This window comes from Macaca fascicularis, chromosome 10, assembly GCF_037993035.2.
Source record: "Macaca fascicularis isolate 582-1 chromosome 10, T2T-MFA8v1.1".
Taxonomy (NCBI): domain Eukaryota; kingdom Metazoa; phylum Chordata; class Mammalia; order Primates; family Cercopithecidae; genus Macaca; species Macaca fascicularis.
The window spans coordinates 100,379,765-100,400,871 of NC_088384.1; the positions used below are offsets into that span (position 1 = coordinate 100,379,765).

A 21,107-nucleotide genomic window follows, 5' to 3' on the forward strand; every position below is an offset into this window, starting at 1 on the left:
TAACCTCCATGAAGAGGGGAGTTTATCATTCCACCCCAGCTCCCAGCTCACGGTGGGAGCCCAAGGAGGGTTTGTTGCTGCCGAAGGAATCTGAACAGGGAAGTTCTGCAATGGGAGGAGATTCTAATCCTGGAACCACGGAGCTTTCAACAGACACTTCCTGGACGTGCCAAGCAGGTCAGGCTGACAAACGAGTGGGCACTAAAAGGCACAAGAAGCTCTCACATGTGAACAGGCCTCCAGGGCTACAAAGCACTTGCTAAGGTGACCTCATCTGAGTAAACTTTGAAAGTGCTCTTCAGTGTTGCTTCTGTGAGGCCTACTTCACCTTTTACCAAGAGGACTGCTCCCAAGTCTGGCTGATCCTGGCCTCAGGACTGTAAGACACGAAAGTGGCACAGAGGGAAGGAGTAAGTCAAGCTAAGAAATACATGACTGAACACGCTTTTTTTTTTTTTTTTTTTTTTTTTTTGAGATGGAGTCTCGCTCAGTTGCCCAGGCTGGAGTACAGTGGTGCGATCTCGGCTCACTGCGAGCTCCGCCTCCCGGGTTCACGCCATTCTCCTGCCTCAGCCTCCCGAGTAGCTGGAACTACAGACGCCCGCCGCCATACCCGGCTAATTTTTTGCATTTTTAGTAGAGACAGGGTTTCACCGTGTTAGCCAGGATGGTCTTGATCTCCTGACCTCATGATCCGCCCGCCTCGGCCTCCCAAAGTGCTGGGATTACAGGCGTGAGCCACCGCACCCGGCCTGAACACGCATTTATGTTACAAGACCTGGGGGAAAAACAGGAGCAACTCTAGCCATAAAATAACCTGTATATGACAAGTTAAATTGAGAAAGAATTACCTACTTTGACCAAGTGGGCTGAGGTTTACTGGGCTCTGTACTTCCTTAAGAGTATTAGAAAAGAACACACAAAACGCTGAAATGTGGGATTTCATTATCTCAGTTTACTTTCATTTGCTTGTTTACACACACGATCTGTGTGTATATAACAGTGGCAAAAGTCATTCTCTAAATACAGTCTGGTACCCAGACTATGACAGATGCACATGGAAAATGAAGCGTCAGTGAATTAATCTCAACATACAGAGGCAAAATAAGCATGGCAGTATTCTATGATCACAGATGCCCCCAGAGCCTGGGGGTGACAGGCAGTTTTCAACACAATACAGTTTAAACAAAAGACCCAGACTCCAAATGGCACCCAAAATATATTCGTTTCTCTGCCTTCTCTAAAGGAGTCAGAAAGTTCTAAAGGCTTACTCAAGAAAAAGGAGGCAGGGAGACTATAGCCTGCTAAGCACAGATGCTGAGCACTTTACGTGCCCCATTTCCCTTCATCGTCTCCACTTGACAGACAATGGAAACAAGGTTTGCCATGATCACACAGCTATCAGGAATACTGCCAAGATATGAACCCACATCTCATGTTTGCTTGAGCCCAAATCATTTCACTTATGTCAGGCTGTCTCACATAGGAACAGAAAGCATGCTCCCAAGGAAAAGGCAAGGGGGCTAAGCATGGATAAGTGGCGGAAGCCTCATCGATACAGAAGGCTCTGCAATGGACACTTTCCACATAGAATTAATTTAGTGCTGAGCCTGAATCAGACCCACGTGGGATAAATATCTAGAGATTTAAGTGTCACAAATGAATTTCTGGGGTCACCCTGTGCCTGTTCCCTTTTAGTGCTGAACACAACACTTAGGAGAGGCTTTTTTTTTTTTTTTTTTTTTTGAGATGGAGTCTCACTCTGTCACTCAGGCTGGAGTGCAGTGGTGTGATCCTAGCTCACTGCAACCTCTGCCTCCTGGGTTCAAGCAATACTCCTGCCCCAGCCTCCCGAGTAGCTGGGATTACAGGCGTGTACCACCACACCTGACTAATTTTTGTATTTTTAGTCGAGACAGGGTTTCACCATGTTGGCCAGGCTGGCCTGGCCTCAAGTGATCCTCCCATCTCGGCCTCCCAAAGTGCTGGGATGACAGGTGTGAGCCACCGTGCCTGGCCTAGGAGAGCTTTCAATCCCTTCAACGAGCCCCTGCCATCTACTCCACGGCCACTCCCACCACTGGCTTATGGGTGTACGCAACAAGGGTCACATCTTGCCAACGCCTCCAAAGCACCATGGTGCCACCTCCCATAGCTCATCACCTGTGTCTCTGATCCTTTTGGGTGCAACAAATCATGACTCATTGTGACTGATAAAGTTAACCTGCAACTTGATGGGATATGAAATATTTAAAATATATCTTTATAGTAAAAGATTTTACGCTGAAGATTCACCCTCAACCACCTAAGCGTGCGTGAAGTCAGTCAGGTGTAGTGCTTCTCAGTTAATGCTACTACGAGGCTTGACTGGAGAGAGGGGCATCAAGGCGGCTTTAAGGGTGATTACCCCAACAGCAAGGGGCTCAGTTTGAAAGGCTTAAGGAGACAGTCTGGGAGAGAAGAGGGGACATCTTATCACAGGGCGTGGAACTGTGCCTTTGTGGATGGACATGACAGGATTTCTAACCCTTCCCAGCATTGTCACAGCAAAGGCCACAGAATGACAAAGCTGGAAACTGAAAAGTGCTGCAAAGGGGAGAGAAAAAGGAAACTGATTTCAAGACCAGTTCAACAGGCCCAGGCATGGTTTGGTTTAATTCAGTTGGTGATGCAGGTAACAGGAGGGAGGAGCCACAGCCATGCCACCCTTTAATAAGGGTGATTTTGCAAACAGGTTGGCTTTCTGCCATCAGAGGGAGGCATTTTACTTCACTTCTGAATTATCATAATCTTGTCCAAAAGGTACAGATGCCCTAGGCCACAGCAGAGTGATCAATGCACTCAGCACACGACCCTGAGGCACACTGTTCAGCCTATACCACTGATACGTGGTCAGGGAAGTGTCGGTGAAAGAACGCATTCTGCAAAATTACCCTGATTCACCTTACAATTCATCAGGTTGTTACTAAAATGCCTGCTTTCTGGTTTGATTATCTTATTTATTTACAGAAACTGGGTTCTCACTATGTTGCCCAGGCTGGTCTCAAACTCCTGGGCTCCAGTAATCCTCCTACCTCAGCCTCCCAAAGTGCCAGGATTCCAGGTGTAAGCCAGTACACCCAGCCCAGGTTTCATTGCTAACAGAGAAAACAGCCCCATGAGGTGGAATTTAAGATCATAATCCCAGCGTTTAGTTTATAACAAGCACATTAGTGTTCTAAACCAACCAACCAACCAACCAACCAACCAACCAACCAACCAACCCTCAAAACAACCTACACGTGCCAGAGTGTAGCACTGGTGTTGTGAGTTATTTCCAGGAGTTTTATCAACAAAGAACAAATGCCATAGTTCTTATCAAAAACTGTAAAAGATTCGCTCAAAATAAAACAGAAAAAAAGTAATCTTATTGCTCCAAAAAACCAGCATATAGTAATTGAAACATGGACAGAAAATGATCATAACCCACTACGTACAAATCATCCAATACTTGGTCGGAGAGGCACTGCATCTAAAAGGGCCTGTTTTGGTGGCTAATCACAAGTCATAAACATTTCATGGATGAAACAAATATTACAACCAGAGAATGTCCTTCAGGCACCAGGGTGTTGTTATAAAGAACGCTGCCTGAGCTGGGCGCAGTGGCTCACGCCTGTAATCCCAGCACTTTGGGAGGCCGAGGCGGGCAGATCGCCTGAGGTCAGGAGTTTGAGACCAGCCTGACCAACATGGAGAAACCCTGTCTCTACGAAAAATACAAAATTAGCCGGGCATGGTGGCGCATGCCTGTAATCTCAGCTACTCGGGAGGCTGAGGCAGGAGAATCATTTGAACCTGGGATGCAGAGGTTGTGGTGAGCCAAGATCGCGCCATTGCACTCCAGCCTAGGCAACAAGAGCGAAACTCCGTCCCCCCAAAAAAAAAAAAAAGAACCCTGCCTGAAACAGATGCCTATGCAAAATTGACCAGTGGGAAATACTGTTTTGTTTTGTTTTTTCTTTTTTGAGATGGAGTCTTGCTCTGTCACCCAGGCTGGAATGCAGTGGTGCAATCTCGGCTCACTGCAACCTCCATCTTCTAGGTCCAAGCAATTCTCCTATCTCAGCCTCCTGAGTAGCTGGGACTACCAGCGCCTGCCACCACACCCAGCTAATTTTTGTATTTTTAGAAGAGATGAGGTTCGCCATGTTGGCCAGGCTGGTCTCGAACTCCTGATCTCAGGTGATCCACCTGCCTCAGCCTCCCAAAGTGCAGGGATTACAGGTGTGAGCCACCATGCCCGGCCGGAAAATACTGTTAAGTAACAGCAGTAAGAGCCATGAAAATCTAAAGACTACCAGAACCAGGGAGAAGGCAGCAAAGGAGTCCCAAGGCTCTGGGCTCCCCTTGAGCCACACCATAGAGGTTTTCCTGATTCTGCCGTTTTGCTGAGCCTTAGCTCCCCACTCCAAGGACAAAAGGAGTGTTCCAGATAAAGAGTGTTACCAGGGACAAAAAGTGCCTAACTGGGAATGGTGGTGCTTGCAACACTGGTGACGTTGCCAAGAATAGTCTGAGGACTAAACTCACTCCCCAGACTTCAGCACTACCCACCAAAACTGCCTGGTACACTTTCCCTCTGAAGTAGGATCAATAAGTTAGCCAAATAACTAAGCAAAATATATATTTGAAAAATCGATTAGTCATTGTCCTTCTGTCCCCACCCTGTTACTCTTTTATTTCTTGTAACTATCTTGCTTCAAATTCAAACTACAGCTCTGGGGAGGAAGTCCTGGGGAAAAGGCTTTCGGATACCAAAACCCGTATGTCCCGTACCAGCCCAGCAAACCGAACAAGGTGCCAAACACCTTCTGGGACAAGTTGTGGAAATAAACAGCTGTGCACAGAAACATCAACACCCAGATGAAAGTCAGAATGCCCAGGGCCACAACCAGAGTGGTGATGGCGGTGTGGAGGCAGTGGCTTCGGTCCGTCTTCACCTCATGCAGCACGGACATCTCTTCAACAATCATGAGGGCGCAGAAGGTCAGCAGGAAGGAGTGACCTGAGATGTCAAAGCCATGCCAAAAGCCCCCTTCCTGGTGGCACTGCTGCTTGCTCTGGTGTTCCTTTCTGACCCCCTCCAGGGCCGGGGACTGGTAGCAGCTGCCCGTGTAGTGTTCGATGTTGGAGAAGATGGAGGTGCAGATGTACCAGATGGCCGTGCCCACAAGCAGGGTGCTCAGCCGCCGCAGGACCAGGCCAGCCTTGCCGGTCAGATGGTAGTTGGTGAGGGCAATGAAAGGCAGGAGGAGACAGAACGTCCAGGCCCAGGCCATTTTGACAAAATACCTGACAGAGGAGGAAAGTGGAAGTGAAGAGAGGGAACACGGCGGAGAGGACACCATGTCAGGACTCAGGTCTCTAGACTGCCAGGGGAGGGAAGATGAGAAAACCGATCAAAGCTACAGATCATAGCAACTATCATGCTTTAAGTACTTACCATATACTTCACTTACTAAGTACTTCATTTATTTATTTATTTATTTATTTTCTGAGACAGAGTCTCGCTCTGTCACTCAGGCTGGAGTGCAGTGGCGCAATCTCGGCTCACTGCAACCTCTGCCTCCCAGGTTCAAGCAATCCTCCTGCCTCAGCCTCCCGAGTAGCTGGGACTACAGGTGCGTATCACCCCGCCTGGCTAATTTTTGTATTTTTAGTAGAGATGGGGTTTCACCATGTTGGCCAGGCTGGTCTCGAACTCCTGGCCTCAAATGATCCGGCCACCTCGGCCTCCCAAAGTGCTGGGATTACAGGCATGAGCCACCATGCCCAGCCCTCCCCTTCTCCCCTACCCTACCCCTGTGTAAGTACTTTAAATGTATTAACCAGGTAATCCATTCACAACTCTGTGAGTTAAGTTCTGTTATTATCTGCCTTTAACAGAGAAGAAAACTGAGACAGAGGGAAGTGCTCCACCCAAAGTGGAGGCCGAAAGTGGAGGAGCCGGATTCAAATCCAGGATCTGCGGTGTCAAGCACTATGTTATTTACTTAGGAAAATAATAAAAATATATAATAATAATTGAGCATCTAATGCCAGGAGCTTTCACACACATTCACTTTCCCGTAGAGCACTCACATTTACCCTGGGAGGAAGGTGCCATTGTTCCATTTTATAGACAAGAAATCCAAGGTTCAGGAAAGTTCAGTACCTTGCCAGGGTCACACTCACAGAACCAACATGCACAGATTAAACCACGGTTTAGACAGCCCCCAAGCTCATGCTGTTTCTCCCATACCATATGTGGTTTTTTATTTTTTATTTTTATTTTTTAGACAGGGTCTCACTCTGTCGCCCAGGCTTGCATGCAGTGGCACAATCACACCTCACTGTAGCCTCAAACTCCTGGGCCCAAGCAATCCTCCTGCCTTGGCCTCACAAATAGCTGGGACTACAGGTGTGTGCCAATGTGCCTGGCTAATTTTTTTTAAATTATTATTTTTGTGGAGCTGGGGCCTTGCTATGCTGTCCATACTGGTCTTGAACTCTAGGCCTCAAGCAATTATCCTGCCTCAACCTCCCAAAGTGCTGGGATTACAGGTATGAGCCACTACACCCAGCCTTGTTCTTTCCTAATGGCAGAAACAGTCTTAAAACAATGAGCTTTACTTTAAGCCAAAGACACGGGTTCAGATTTTGACACTCACTTATTATACCTCCTACCTCTCCAACCCTCAGTTTCTTCAGCTATTAAACAGCTGGGAGGAACAAATGATTTTTAAGATCCCTCCTATATCCCAGGATTCACTAGTTCCCTCTCATTAATCAGCATAGAGGCTTGGAACAAAACTCCAGGATCCATGACTACCTCCAAACAACAGGGGTGTGTTGTCAGCCAGGCCACTTGGCTCCCAGCTCACCTAGGCCAGAGGAAGCAGCAGCTGCCTTGTCCGCCTCCCGGTGCTCACAAAGGGCGGCTGACCTAAACCCAGGACAGAGACTTGCAGCCACTACCACTCTCCTGCTCTATTCTTAGCCCAGCCTCTCAGGGTGGGTGAGGAAGGAAGGTGGGCCAAGGACAGAAGGACTCTTTTCTAGGTTCCAATGGCTTCTCAGGCACCACCCCCGGGCCTGTCACTAAAATCTTCACTGGGACTGATAAGGAAGATCTTGCCAGAGCCAAGACCCGTCAGGCATTTGAGGAAGCTGCCTGTGAAAGGAACCAGGGTTTTAAGCAGATAACCAAAGTTGGGCTGACTTTCAGGACACGCCGGAGACACTTATTCTGGAAAACACTTAGGTTCACATCAAGGGAGCAGTTTTATCTTTTAGAATTTCCCTTTATGACTGCAACAGAGTTTTTGTGCAATAAACTTTCTAACCGGGAGTTGTGAAAAAAGCAAGCAAGCAAGCAAGCAAAGAAGTGGATGGGTGAAGTTAAGGAGATGCCTCAAAGCGCCCAGCTGGGATTGCTTTTCTGGACCACTGCCATGCATTCTGAGTGGCTGAGATGATCCAAGGAGATCCAGGGGAAAGGGCACAGACTAGGGGGTTCCACTCCTCTGTGAGTATCTCGGAGCGGGGGCTCTGCCTGTCACAGGCTGGGGCGAGGCTCTTCCACCGGTCGTAATGGGATTCTGCCACACGCTGGGGGGATCTGATCTGACGCAGGGTGGGGTCTGTGCAGGGTCTGACACAGGCAGGCAGGGCAGAGGTGAGGTGGCATCTCCCAAACAGGGCAGGGATCAGCTCCTGACTCCACGGGGAGGCGGGTGAGTGTCGACATGGGCTGGTTCGTCCCCACCCCATTCCACATCCCTACACACAGAGACACACACGACCCCGCTCGTCACCACCTGCCCAGTCAAGCTCAGGCTGCCCAAAGTGGGTCTGCAAACACGAACTGCTAGTGACACCAGCTACCCCGGGGCCTCCCAGGCGTGACACGCGTACAGATGCTGCTGTCACGGCTAGGAGGAGGACCTCCCTCCAATGACTCGTCCACCACGGCAGGTAGCACCGGCTTCCCTGGGCGAGGCGACAGCGGGCCGGCTCTGGCGGGGACAGCAGAGGATCGGGGTGCACTCACACGTTGAGGACGTTGCGCTTGTTGCTGAGGTAGCTCTCGGGCAGCGGGGACAACTCCTTGAGGAGGGAGCCCGCCAGCATGGAGGCCACCAGGGCCCAGGGCAGGTAGCGCCGAACGGCCGCTCGCACCAGCGTCCCCCGCAGCAACCACTCGCAGCGCTCCAGATGCTCCATGCCCGATCTCGTCGGCCACCGTCCTCCGCTCCGTGCCCTCTCGGCCACCGTATCGCCCTTCGCCCGGACCTGCGCCTCCACCTTCCTTCGAGCGCATGCGCACCGCCGCGAGTCCCACCCCTTGAGGCGTGCTTGGGCTCTGGAGCCCACGCGCCCCCCCTGGTGGCCGCTGCTGCCTCAGGCCCGTGCTGGTCCCCGAGCTCCGAGCTCCTGTCCTCTGCGCTCTCCTAGCCGCTCCCAGTCCCCGAGCCTCCGCGTCTTGCTCTTGTCTGGGAAAAAGCGCTTGTGAAAGTATTTGCTGGAGGCTGGAGGAGGATAAATGTAGCCCTGGAGAATTGGAGCAGTAGTCACAGTATCATTGGTCTTTCTTGGAGCCTCGGAGACACCTCTGCCGTCTTAGCCTTAGTTTTCTCATCTGTAAAATGCCGGAGACAAGAGATCAACCTTTCCCAAAAGCTAGTTTATGAACTCAGGGGTTCATTACGTTGGTACAGGTAGAGGCACATGAGATAAAGTTTCCTTAGGAATAATTATTGTATTTAATTTATTTATTTATTTATTTATTGTTTAGTTAATTAGAGAGGGGGGTACCTCTCTGTCACCCAGGCTGGAGTGCAATGGCACCGTCACAGCTCACTGCAACCTCAAATTTCTGGGCTCAAGCAATCCTCCCACCTCAGCCTCCCGAGTAGCTGGGACCACAGGCGGGCACCACCACACCTGGCTAATTTATTTTTATTTTTATTTTTATTTCAGTAGAGACAGGGTTTTGCTTTGTTGTCCAGGCTTGTCTCAAACTCCTGGGCTCAAGCGATCCTCCTGCCTCGGCTTCCTAAAATGCTGCAGTTACAAGTGTGAGCCACCACGCTCTGCAATTATTAAATTTATTGACTTATTTATTGATTTATTTTGAGACATAGTGTCGCTCTGTTGCCCAGGCTGGGATGCAGTGGCGCGATCTCATCTCACTGCAGGTCTCTGCCTCCCGGTTCAAGCGATTCTCCTGCCTCAGCCTCCTGAGTAGCTGGGATTACAGGCATGCGCCACCATGCCCAGCTAAAATTTTTTTATTTTTAATAGAGATGGAGTTTCACCATGTTGGCCAGGCTGACCAACTCCTGACCTCAAGTGATCTGACCTCTCCAAATCCTGACCTCAAGTGATCTGCCAGCCTTGGCCTCCCAAAGTGCTGAGATTACAGGCGTGAGCCACCTTGCCTGGTGCAATTGTTACATTTAAAGTTTATAGTTCTAAATTTATTTTCACCTGGGCAATACAGTGAGACTCGGTATCTACAAAAAATAATTTTAAAAACTAGCTGACGTGGTGGCTCAGGCCTGTGGTCCCAGCTACTCAGGAGTCTTGAGGTGGGAGGATTGCTTGAGCCCAGGAATTTGAGGATGCAGTGAGCTGCGATGGTGCCATTGCACTCCAGCCTAGGCCACACAGCGAGACCCTGTCTCAAAAACCATACAAAGAAACACAAAACAGCTATCTATGCATGTTGAATGAAAATGCTGGATGCTGGGGGTTAAGGGAGGTCACACGAAGGTGTTGGAGACTCAGTCGCTCAATTTATCACAAAGCTAACCCCTCACCCCTGGTTAGGGCTGGGTGTCTATTTCATTTTCCCAACCTTGGACTCATTCCTTTACCCCAATGTTACTTTCCTGTGGCAGCTCTAATAAATTACTATAAACTCAGTTTATTTTTATTCCTTTTTTTCTTTAGTTTTAAATAGAGATGGGGTCTCACTATGTTGCCCAGGCTGATCTGGAACTCCTGGGCTCCAGTGATCCTCCTGCCTCAGCCTCCCAAAGTGCTAGGATTTTAGGCGTAAGCCACCATGCCCAACCCTAAACTCAATTTTAAACAACAGAAATTTATTCCAAAGTCACAAACCCAGCCAATACACACATATAGAGTCATATCAAGAGATGGGCATTTTAGGCCAGGCGTGGTGGCTCACGCCTGTAATCCTAGCACTTTGGGAGGCCGAGATATTTTGATCTTGGTTCACTGCAACCTCTGCCTCCCGGGTTCAAGCAATTCTCCTGCCTCACCCTCCCAAGCAGCTGGGACTATAGGCATGTGCCACCACACCTGGCTAATTTTTTGTATTTTTAGTAGAAACGGGGTTTCCCCATGTTGATCGCGCTGGTCTCGAACTTCTGGCCTCAAGTGATCTTCCTGCCTCTACCTCCCAAAGTGCTGGGATTACAGGTATGAGCCACTACACCTGGCCCAAAGAAAACATTTCTATCAAAATATTCATCTGACTAGCTGCCCAAAATAATTTCATGTCTCTATACCAAGGACAGCTGCCACACTGGGAAATGTTAGCCTGATTTATGCCTACAATGGACTAATGTTTATAGTCTCATGCAAAGAATCAACAAATTAAAGAAAATAATAATTCCTTAAAACTATCTTAAGATGACCTTCATATCTGTAAATTGCATTTATCTGATTAGAGTTCTTATATAGCAAGATGTTTCCAGGCCTTCAAAATGTTTGGTTTAAAAAATAAAATACAGTGATAATTATACCAATTTGGCATTTCATGATTGGGAATAAAAACTACACAGCCAGAAAGGTGTATTTATGAAGGCAGCTTGTAAATAGTATTTGATACCATCTCTGTCTCCTTAAGTTTGTCAGGTGCTCGATTACTGTGGCTTTCCTTAGCAAACAGCATAAGAATTTAGAGCAGGGAGGCTGGGTTTGAGTGCCGGTTCTCCTCCTTATTAGCTGTGTGGTTACCCCAAAGAAAATCCAGATACATCCCCCAACCCAAGAAGGAGGGAAAGACTGCTCGGTGAATACAAACACTAAATATCACCCTGAGGAACTGTCCAAAGAGTGCCTTCTGAAAGGTTCAGGATTTGTGTTTTTGAGAAAGGAAATGGGTTTGTTTCATTTGAAACTGCAGTTTCATTCCTAGAGGGTCCTTCTTTCTTTATTTCCTCCTTCCTTCCTTCCTTCCTTCCTTCCTTCCTTCCTTCCTTCCTTCCTTCCTTCCTTCCTCCCTCCCTCCCTCCTTCCCTCCCTCCCTCCCTTCCTTCCTTTTTCTTTTTCTTCTTTCTTTCTCTTTCTTTCTTTTTCTTTCCTTCCTTCCTTCCTTCCTTCCTTCCTTCCTTCCTTCCTTCCTTCCTTCCTTCCTTCCTTCCTTCCTTCTTTCTTTCTCCCTTTTTATTTTTTTCTTGTTGTTGGGTTTTTTTGTTTTTTTGAAACAGGATCTTGCTCTGCACTCCCAGGCTGGAGTACAGTGGTGCGATCATAGCTCACTGTAGCCTTGAACTCCTGGCCTCAAGCAATCCTCCTGCCTCAGCATCCCAAGTGCTGGGATTACAGGCATGAGCCACCACGCTTGGCCACCATGGCTGAAGATTTTTGAAGACTGGGTTAAACTCAGCCTGAAAAAATTGTTGCAGGTCTCTAGAGAACTTTTTGTATTAAAAAAAAAATTGAACCAATATTGGGAAATACGTGTTTATGTTGTGAGTGCAATGATGGGCTATAGCCAACTCATACCAGCCTGCAAGAGCTGATGATTAAATTTTCAGAACTTTTGCGGGCCGACTGTCAAACACAGCCGTATTAAGAACTGCATTATAGGGCCTGGGCCTGTTGGCTCACCCCTCTAATCCCAGCACTTTGGGAGGCCAAGACGGGTGAATCGCTTGAGCCCAGGAGTTCCAGACCAACCTAGGTAACATAGAGAGATCCCATCTCTACAAAAAATACAAAAATTAGCCAAGCATGGTGGTCTGTGCCTGCAGTTCCAGCTACTCAGGAGGCTGAGGTAGGAGGATGACTTGAGCCCAGGAGACTGAGGCTACAGTGAGCTGTGATCATGCCACTGTTCTCTAGCCTGGGTAACAGAGCAAAATCCTCTCTCAAAAAAAAAAAAAAAAATATATATATATATATATAGTAAAAAAAAAACTGAAAATACTCAAAACTCATTAGTTACTAATTATTTTACTATGTTTTATTATTATCTGTGCTCTTGGGGTAACTTACATCTATTGTTCCTGTATAGTAAGCTTCTGCACAACTCTTCCCAACTCTATTCAGTGATGTCACATTGGGAGCTTGAAATCAGCCACTGGGGGGAGTATTTACACTATGGAAATTGGCAAGTGCTACAAATCAGGGATCTATTTGGTTTGTCTACACTGAGAGTCAACTCCATTTGTCAAAATATGGTTGAATTGAAACCATAGGTTGCCTATGGTTACAAGAATCCAACAAAAATCAATAAAAGCATTCTGTGATAATTAATTAGCTATAGTTATAACAAAGGGTATTTATATATTTCCTCCCTCCCTCCCCTCCCCTCCCTCCCTCCCTCCCTCCCTCCCTCCCTCCCTCCCTCCCTCCCTTCCTTCCTTCCTTCCTTCCTTCCTTCCTTCCTTCCTTCCTTCCTTTCTTCCTTCCTTCCTTCCTTTTTTTTCAAGTTCTCACTCTGTTGCCCAGGCTGGAGTGCAGTGGCATGATTATGGCTCACTGCAACCTTAACCTCACTTGGCTCAAGTGATCCTCCCACCTCAGCATCCCGAGTAGCTGGGACTACAGGCGGACTAAATCAGCCACCACCTCTGGCTAATTTTTGTATATTTTTTTGTACAGATGGGGTTTCACCATGTTGCCCAGGCCGGTTTCAAACTCCTAGGCTCAAGCAATCCACCCATCTCAGCCTCCCAAAGTGCTGGGATTACAGGTATAAGCCACTAAGCCTGGCCATATATTTTATTATTTGTAAATAATGTGCTACACATTATTTTATATTAAGAAACATTTATAATAAACATAGGTAGGTATATGCTTATACATATTTCCCTAGAGAGCCAATAATTCAACTTTTGTTTTTTGGTTGTTTTTTTTTTGAGACAGTCTTGCTTTGTCTCCTAGACTGGAGTACAGTGGCACAATCTCGGCTCACTGCAACCTCCACCTCCTGGGTTCAAGTGATTCTCCTGCCTCAGCCTCTTGAGTAGCTGGGATTACAGACGTGCACCACCATACCCGGCTAATTTTTGTATTTTTAGTACGGATGGGGTTTTACCATGTTGGCAGGTGTGAGCCACCACGCCTGGCCTTAATAGTTAAACTTTTATCAACAAATCACTGGTTGTGGTCTAGTACACACATAAAAATTTATATAGTGTATGAGCAAATATATATGCTAATAGGAATATAGAAATAATTTTATGGCTGGGTGAGGTGGCTCACACCTGTAATCCCAGCACTTTGAGAGGCGGAGGCGAGCGGATCACCTGAGGTCAGGAGTTTGAGACCAGCCTGGCCAACATGGTAAAACCCTAACTCTACTAAAAATACAAAAATGAGCTGGGTGTGGTGGCACACGCCTGTAGTCCCAGCTATTCAGGAGACTGAGGCAGGAGAATCGCTTGAACCCGGGAGGTGGAGGTTGCAGTGAGCTGAGATTGTGCCACTGCACTCCAGCTGGGTGACAGGGTGAGATTCCATCTCAAAAAGAAAAGAAAAAAGAAAAAAAGAAATAGTTTTATGACAATTTATGGCAGAATTTGCCTCTACCATGTGTGAAGCACTCTGATGATTTCTACTCAGAAATTTAATTCAATTTTTTAAAATGCTGGTCATGACCCACTGAAATGACTTTATAACTCACTAATGGGTAAGAACCTGTAGTTTGGAAAACACTGCATTAAGAGATTTTGAGGCATTAGAGAACAATGCTGTTACACTTCCCACCAGATGGTAATAGAAGACCATAAGTATCAGGGTTCTGCCCTGCCTGAGACTTCAGTGGGACCAGCTAATTGTTGGTTTTCACCTTTCATTTGTCTATTCTACAAATACTTATTAGAAGTATATGGTATCTGCACAAATAAATGAAGAGATATCCATTGTTCATGGACTGGAAGATTTAATATTGTTAAAGTGCCCATACTGCCCAAAGTGAGCTATAGATTCAATGCAATTCCTACCAAAATTCCAATGTCCTTTTTCATAGAAATAGAAAAATACCTTCCTAAAATTCATATGGAACCACAAAAGACCCAAATAGCCAAGGCAATCATGAGTAAAAAAACAAAGCTGGAGACATCTTACTACTTGATTTAAAACTAAACCACAAAGCAACAGTAATTAAAACAGCATAGTAATGTCATAAAAATAGACGTATCAACCAGTGGAACAGAGTAGAGAGCCCAGAAATGAACCCATGCATATATGGTCAATTGACTTTTGACAAAGATGCCGCGGATATACAACAGGAAAAGGACACTCTCTTCAATAAATGATGTTGGGGAAAACTGGATATCCACATGCAGAAGAATGAAACTAGACCCTTATCTCACACTATGGACAAAAATCAACTGAAAATGGAAATAGAGACTTAATATAATACAAGAAGTTATAAAACTACTAGAAGAAAACATACGGGGAAAGCTACACAACATTGGTTTAGGCAAAGATAATTTGACCCTGAAAGTACAGGCAAGAGAAGCAAAAACAGACAAAGGGGATTGCATAAAAATAAAAAGCAGGTCGGGCACGGTGGCTCACGCCTGTAATCCCAGCAGTTTGGGAGGCCGAGGAAGGTGGATCACCTGAGGTCAGGAGTTTGAGACCAGCCAGGCCAACATGGTGAAACTCTGTCTACTAAAAATACAAAAATTAGCTAGGCATGGTGGCGGGCACCTGTAATCCCAGTTACTCAGGAGGCCTAGGCAGGAAAATCACTTGAACCTGGGAGGTAGAGATTGCAGTGAGCTGAGATTGTGCCACTGCACTCCAGCCTGGGTGACAGAGTGAAACTCTGTATAAATAAATAAATAAATTGTGCACAACAAAGGAAATAATTAACAGAGTAAACAGACAATGTACATATTGGGAGAAAATATTTGCAAACCATATGTCTTATAAGGGATTAATGTCCAAAATATAGAAAGAACTTAAGCAACTCTATAGAAAGAAAACAAATAATCCTATTTTAAAATGGGCAAATGGCTGGGTGTGGGTAGCTTCCACTATAGTCTCAGCTACTTGGAAGGCTAAGGTGGGGAGATGGCTTGAGCCAAGGAGTTCGAGGCTGCAGTGAGCTGTGATCACTCCACTGCACTCCAGCCTGGGCAATGGAGTGAGACCCTGTCTCTAAAAAAAAAGCAAAAAGAAAAGGCAAAGGATCTGAATAGCTATTGCTCAAAACAAGACAACATAGAAATGGCCAACAGATATATGAAAAAATGCTCATCAATGTAACTAATCATTAGGAAAATGCAAATTAAAACCACAATGCAGTATCACCTTATAGCTGTTAGAATGGCAATTAGGCTATTATAAAAAAGACAAAAGATAAGTGTTGTTGAGGATGTGAAGAAAAGACAGCACTTGTACACTGTTGGTGGGAATATAAATTAGTACCTGCATTATGAAAAACTGTATGGAGGTTACTCAAAAACTAAAAACAGGATTACCATATGATCCAGAAATCCCACTCTGGGTATTCACCCACAAGAGCTGAAATCAGTATGTCAAAGAGATGTTTGCACTCTCAAGTACATTGTAGCACTGTTCACAACAGTTAAGTTACAGAATCAGCCTAAGTGTCCATCACTGAGTGGATGGATGGATAAAGAAAATGTAGTATATATACCCACCAAAATACTATTCAGCCTTTAAAAAAGGAAAGAAATTCTGTCATTTGTGGCAATGTGGGTGGAATTGGAGAATGTTATACATATTGAAATAAGTTAGACACCCAAAGACAAATACCATGTGGACAAAGATAATACTTATATGTGGAATCTAAAACAATCCAACATGGCCAGGCATGGTGGCTCACACCTGTAATCCCAGCACTTTGGGAGGCCAAGGCAGGTGGATCACTCGAGGTCAGGAGTTCGAGGCCAGCCTGACCAACATGGCAAAACGCTGTCTCTACTAAAAATACAAAAATGAGCCGGGTGTAGTGGCAGGCGCCTGTAATCCCAGCTACTCAGGAGGCTGAGGCAGGAGAATCGCTTGAACCTGGGAGGTGGAGGTTGCAGGGAGCTGAGACTGCGCCACTGCACTCCAACCTGCGGGATAGAGCAAGACTCTGCCTCCAAAAAAAAAAAAAAAAAGGCCGGGCGCGGTGGCTCAAGCCTGTAATCCCAGCACTTTGGGAGGCCGAGACGGGCGGATCACGACGTCAGGAGATCGAGACCATCCTGGCTAACACGGTGAAACCCCGTCTCTACTAAAAAATACAAAAAACTAGCCGGGCGAGGTGGCGGGCGCCTGTAGTCCCAGCTACTCGGGAGGCTGAGGCAGGAGAATGGTCTAAACCCGGGAGGCGGAGCTTGCAGTGAGCTGAGATCCGGCCACTGCACCCCAGCCTGGGCGACAGAGCAAGACTCTGTCTCAAAAAAAAAAAAAAAAAAAAAAAGTAAAACAATCGAACACATAGAAACAAAGAACAGAATGATGGTTACCAAAGGCTAGGGGGTGAAGCGGGTATGGGGAGATGATGGTAAACACGTACAAAGCCTTAGATAGAAGGAATAAGTTGGTTTTTTTTTTTTTTTTTGAGGACTATTGCATGGCATGGTGAATATAGTGCATAATAGTGTACTGTACATTTTGAAATCATTAAAAGTAAATAAGGAGATCATTGGGCTGAGGTAGTCGCCTGTGTCTAGAGCTCTTATGTAAACAAACCAAAACTTAACTAGGAGGCATTTCTTGTAAATGACAAAACCAAAATAAAACAAAACAGGCTCAGTCGATCACAGTCAACCAGCTAGGGTCTTCCCATTACACCATACCCACATAAGACAAATGCCTAGTTGTAGCCAATTAGGCGATTTCTGTTATTTGCTTCTGTGGTCAGCCTATAAAAGCTTGCTGCTCACACAGCTAGTAGAGTGAAGCTTTCTGAACCTCTTCCAGTTTTGAGTGCTGCCCGTTTCATGAAGCGTTCTTTGCTCAAAGAAACTCTGTTAAATTTATTCTGTCTGAAGTGTTTCTTTTAATAGTTGCCATAAGCTCTCTAAGACTGCTAAGGTCAGGAGAACACAGGAATCAATAGAAAACCCTCTCACAGGCCAAAGATGGGCAACTTGAGCATAAATAATAACTGCAATGAATGGAAACATACAAATATGTTTAAATCCATCGGTTCATAATGGTACTTGAAAAACTAATGCCAAGTTTCAGAGGAACCAACTCATTATTTTGAAAACTAGTAAACAAAAGTAAAGAATCAAGCAATTTTTTTTCTGTCTTTCCTATGTGGACTGGACCAGTGAGCAGCCAAACAGTAGGTGAGTTTCTTTTTATAGAAATATTTCAATAAATGGCTGGGTGCGGTGGCTCACTCCTGTAATCCCAGCACTTTGGGAGGCCGAGGTGGGCAGATCACAAGGTCGAGAGTTCAAGATCAGCCTGGCCAACATGGTGAAACCCCTGGCCAACATGGTGAAACCCCATCTCTACTAAGAAAACAAAACTTAACTGGGCGTGGTGGTGCGTGCCTGTAATCCCTGCTACTCGGGAGGCTGAGGCAGGAGAATCGCTTGTACCTAGGAGGTGGAGGTTGCAGTAAGCCAAGATAGCGCCACTGTACTCCAGCCTGGGTGACACAGCAAGTATCCATCGGAAAAAAAAAAAAAAAAAAGGAAAGAAATATTTCAATAAATGAAGAAGGAATGATAGAATTAGAATATCACCATATGCAACATGCAAGTAAAAATTTAAGTTTGTGATAGTAGTGAGTCACATACATTAAAGAAAAGTGAGTTGCAGATATTCATAAACAGAAAAGTCTTTATTTATTTGTTTTTGATTTTTTGTTTTTGTTTTTGTTTCAAGACAGGGTCTTGCTCTGTCACCCAGGCTGGAGTCCAGTGGTGAGATCTTGGCTTACTGAAACCCCCACCTCCTGGGCTCAAATGATCCTCCCACCACCGTGTGCCACCATGCTTGGCTAATTTTTAAAGCTTTTTTTTTTTTTGGTAGAGTCTCACTATGTTGTCCAGGCTGGTCTGGAACTCCTAGGCTCAAGAAATCCTCTTGCCCGGCCTCCCAAAATATTACAGGCACAAGCCACTGCAACTGGCCGAGAAAAATTTAATAAAATAAATATCAGCAGCACTTTAAATATCTAAAAATTTACCTTTTAAGTTTTAAATTTTAAAAATCAGATCATCAGAATTTTGACCTTTGCTCAGAATTTTATACTTTAGGCTTCTTAGAGTCGGATTTTGCAGAAGCACACGGCTTCACGTTTACTGTGGAAATGAACTATAACCAAAAATACGTCTGCCTCAAAAAAGTAACATTTTCTTATTGCCAAGTGTAATTTCAAACTCCATATATAGGTCACTATTTTGGCAAGAGTATTCTCTGAGTCTCTCTTAGGCAAATAAATACTTTTTGAGTTTTTAAAAAATCATCTTTACTTGTCTTTTTATTTTGATGGCAGTTTGAGTTTTTGAAAAACATAAAATCACTAAATTTGTGGAATTGTTACATGAAAATCATCTGAGGTTATGACTGGTTGGACATTTATATATATATAATATTGTGTATTATTAATATATTTATATATTATATATTAATTAGTGTGTGTGTGTGTGTGTGTGTGTGTATATATATATATATATATAAATTAAAGTAAAAGGAAAAGTAAAGTAAAAACTACTTGGGAGGCTGAGGCACGAGAATCGCTTGAACCTGGGAAGCAGAGGTTGCAGTAAGCTGAGATTGCACCACTATACTCCAGCCTGGGTGACAGAGTGAGACTCTTGTCTCAAAAATAAAAAATCAAGTAAATTGGTTACAGGGAGCTATGGTTTCACCACTGCACTCCTGCCTGGGCAACAGGCATTTTGCTCTGTCTCTAAAATACATAAATAAACACATAAATAAATAAATAAATAGGTTTGTGTCACTTGGCTAAACGGCAAAATGTAGGAGGTCTTTATGGGTTAGGAGTATCCATCAAAGATTCTAATATACTTTATAATTTACTTATTTGTGTGTTTCTGTTCTGTCTCTCCTGGAATGTCAGCTCCAGAGGGTAGGGCACTTTATCTGTCTTGCTCATTGATGCATCCCAAGTGTCTAGAACTGTGTCTGGCAACCACTAAGCACTCAAAACAATGTTATTTTGTGGTTGAATAAATTAAAACAATCATTATTAACACAGTGATCTAAAGGAAATCATTTTTAAATTTAAATTGCTTCTTTATGACCAGAAGATAAATAATGGAAAATAATAAAAATTATGAAATTATTATTTTAGAGTGACGCAAAAAAAAAAAAAAAAAAAAAAAAAAGACATTACCATTGTTTTAATCTTAAGGAGTTCCGAAGATTATACATCTCTGTGAAAGGGGTTTTCTGGTCTATCAAGTCTGAAAGATGCTGTGATAAAATGACAATAGTTTAAGTAGAGGGTGCTTGGGGTCAGGGAAGAGTTCTTGGAAGGGATGATTTCTGTCTAAGTCGAGGTCTGAAGGATTGGCGGGAGGAACAGTGGGAAGCAGTCGTTACAGGAAAAGCAACCAGCAGGTGCCCTTTTGTTGGCTGGTGTGCATGAAATAATTCACTCTGGGTTGGGAGTCAGGGGCAGCAGCCCAGTAATTCTCCCAGTGGGAGGCCCTCTTTGTCCACAGCTACTGGCCAGTGAGCAGGAGGATTCATCTCCAGCACCAGCTCCTTCCTTCTGAGCTCTCCTCTGCAATGCCTCCCCCCTTACTAACCTCTAGCCACCTCTCCTTCTGCCAGGAAGGGAAGACTAGCCACTCCCTGGGGTGTGGCAGCTGAGCAAAGTTGGTGTCGGCCAGAGGCCAGGCTGCCTGACTGCCCAACTGGGAAGGCCTTGTCTCCACTGGCTGTTCCCTGAAACACACACAAGTCCAGGCCTACCAATCACCTGGCCCCATCTAGGGCACAGGGTCAGCAGGGCTGGCGGCTTTACTCAGCTGCAGGCTGAGTGGCAGGGGGATTCCTGGGACCCTACACATCCCTGGCAGCCTTGAAGACCCTCCAGATTCCTCCTCTGGTCACTGTCTCCTGCAGACTCCAGGAGTTCATATGGAACCAAAAAAGTTCAAAGTTCATATGGAACCAAAAAAGAGCCTGCATTGCCAAGACAATCCTAAGCCAAAAGAACAAAGCTGGAGGCATCACACTACCTGACTTCAAACTATACTACAAGGCTACAGTAACCAAAACAGCATGGTATTGGTACCAAACAGCATGGTACTAGTACCAAAACAGAGACTTATAGACCAGTGGAACAGAACAGAGCCCTCAGAAATAATACCACACGTCTACAACCACCTGATCTTTGACAAACCTGACAAAAACAAGAAATAGGGAAAGGGCTCCCTATTTAATGAATGGTGCTGGGAAAACTGGCTAGCCATATGTAGAAAGATGAAACTGGATCCATTCCTTACACCTTATACAAAAAATTAATTCAAGGTGGATTAAAGACTTAAACGTTAGACCTAAAACCATAAAAACCCTAGAAGAAAACCTAGGCAATACCATTCAGTACCTCCTATCTTAGGCAGGTCATGGCCTGGGAGGAGAGGGAAGCTTTTGTTGCCTGAAAGACCAATGGTAGGTCAGGCAAGGTGACTTATACTTATAACCCAGCACTTTGGGACGCTGAGGTGGGAGGATCACTTGAGCCCAGGAGTTCCAGACCAGCCTGGGCAACAGAGAGACCCTATCTCTACAAAAACATTTTTTTTTAATTAGCTGGGCTCAGCCGGGTGCAGTGGTTCATACCTGTAATCCCAACGCTTTGGGAGGCTGAGGCGCATGGATGTCTTGAAGTCAGGAGTTTGAGACCAGCCTGGCCAACTTGGCAA

At 45.4% G+C, this 21,107-nt stretch overlaps 2 protein-coding genes across 3 annotated transcripts in view; both read right to left on the minus strand.

The window, feature by feature from the left end:
• Positions 1–8,298, minus strand: part of OSER1 (oxidative stress responsive serine rich 1) — a 104,129-nt gene extending 95,831 nt beyond the window's left edge. For both annotated transcript variants that reach the window (XM_065523188.1, XM_045362996.3), the window contains exon 1: positions 8,072–8,298. The gene's annotated coding sequence lies outside the window, so the exon portion shown is untranslated. The remainder of the gene's footprint in view (positions 1–8,071) is intronic.
• Positions 936–8,298, minus strand: FITM2 (fat storage inducing transmembrane protein 2). The gene is made up of 2 exons (XM_005569072.4): positions 8,072–8,298; positions 936–5,331 (listed from the first exon to the last, which is right to left on the minus strand). Exons 1-2 carry the CDS (start codon positions 8,242–8,244, stop codon positions 4,716–4,718), a joined length of 789 nt encoding a protein of 262 aa, XP_005569129.1. The 5' UTR covers positions 8,245–8,298; the 3' UTR covers positions 936–4,715.
• Positions 8,299–21,107: the final 12,809 nt, after the last annotated feature.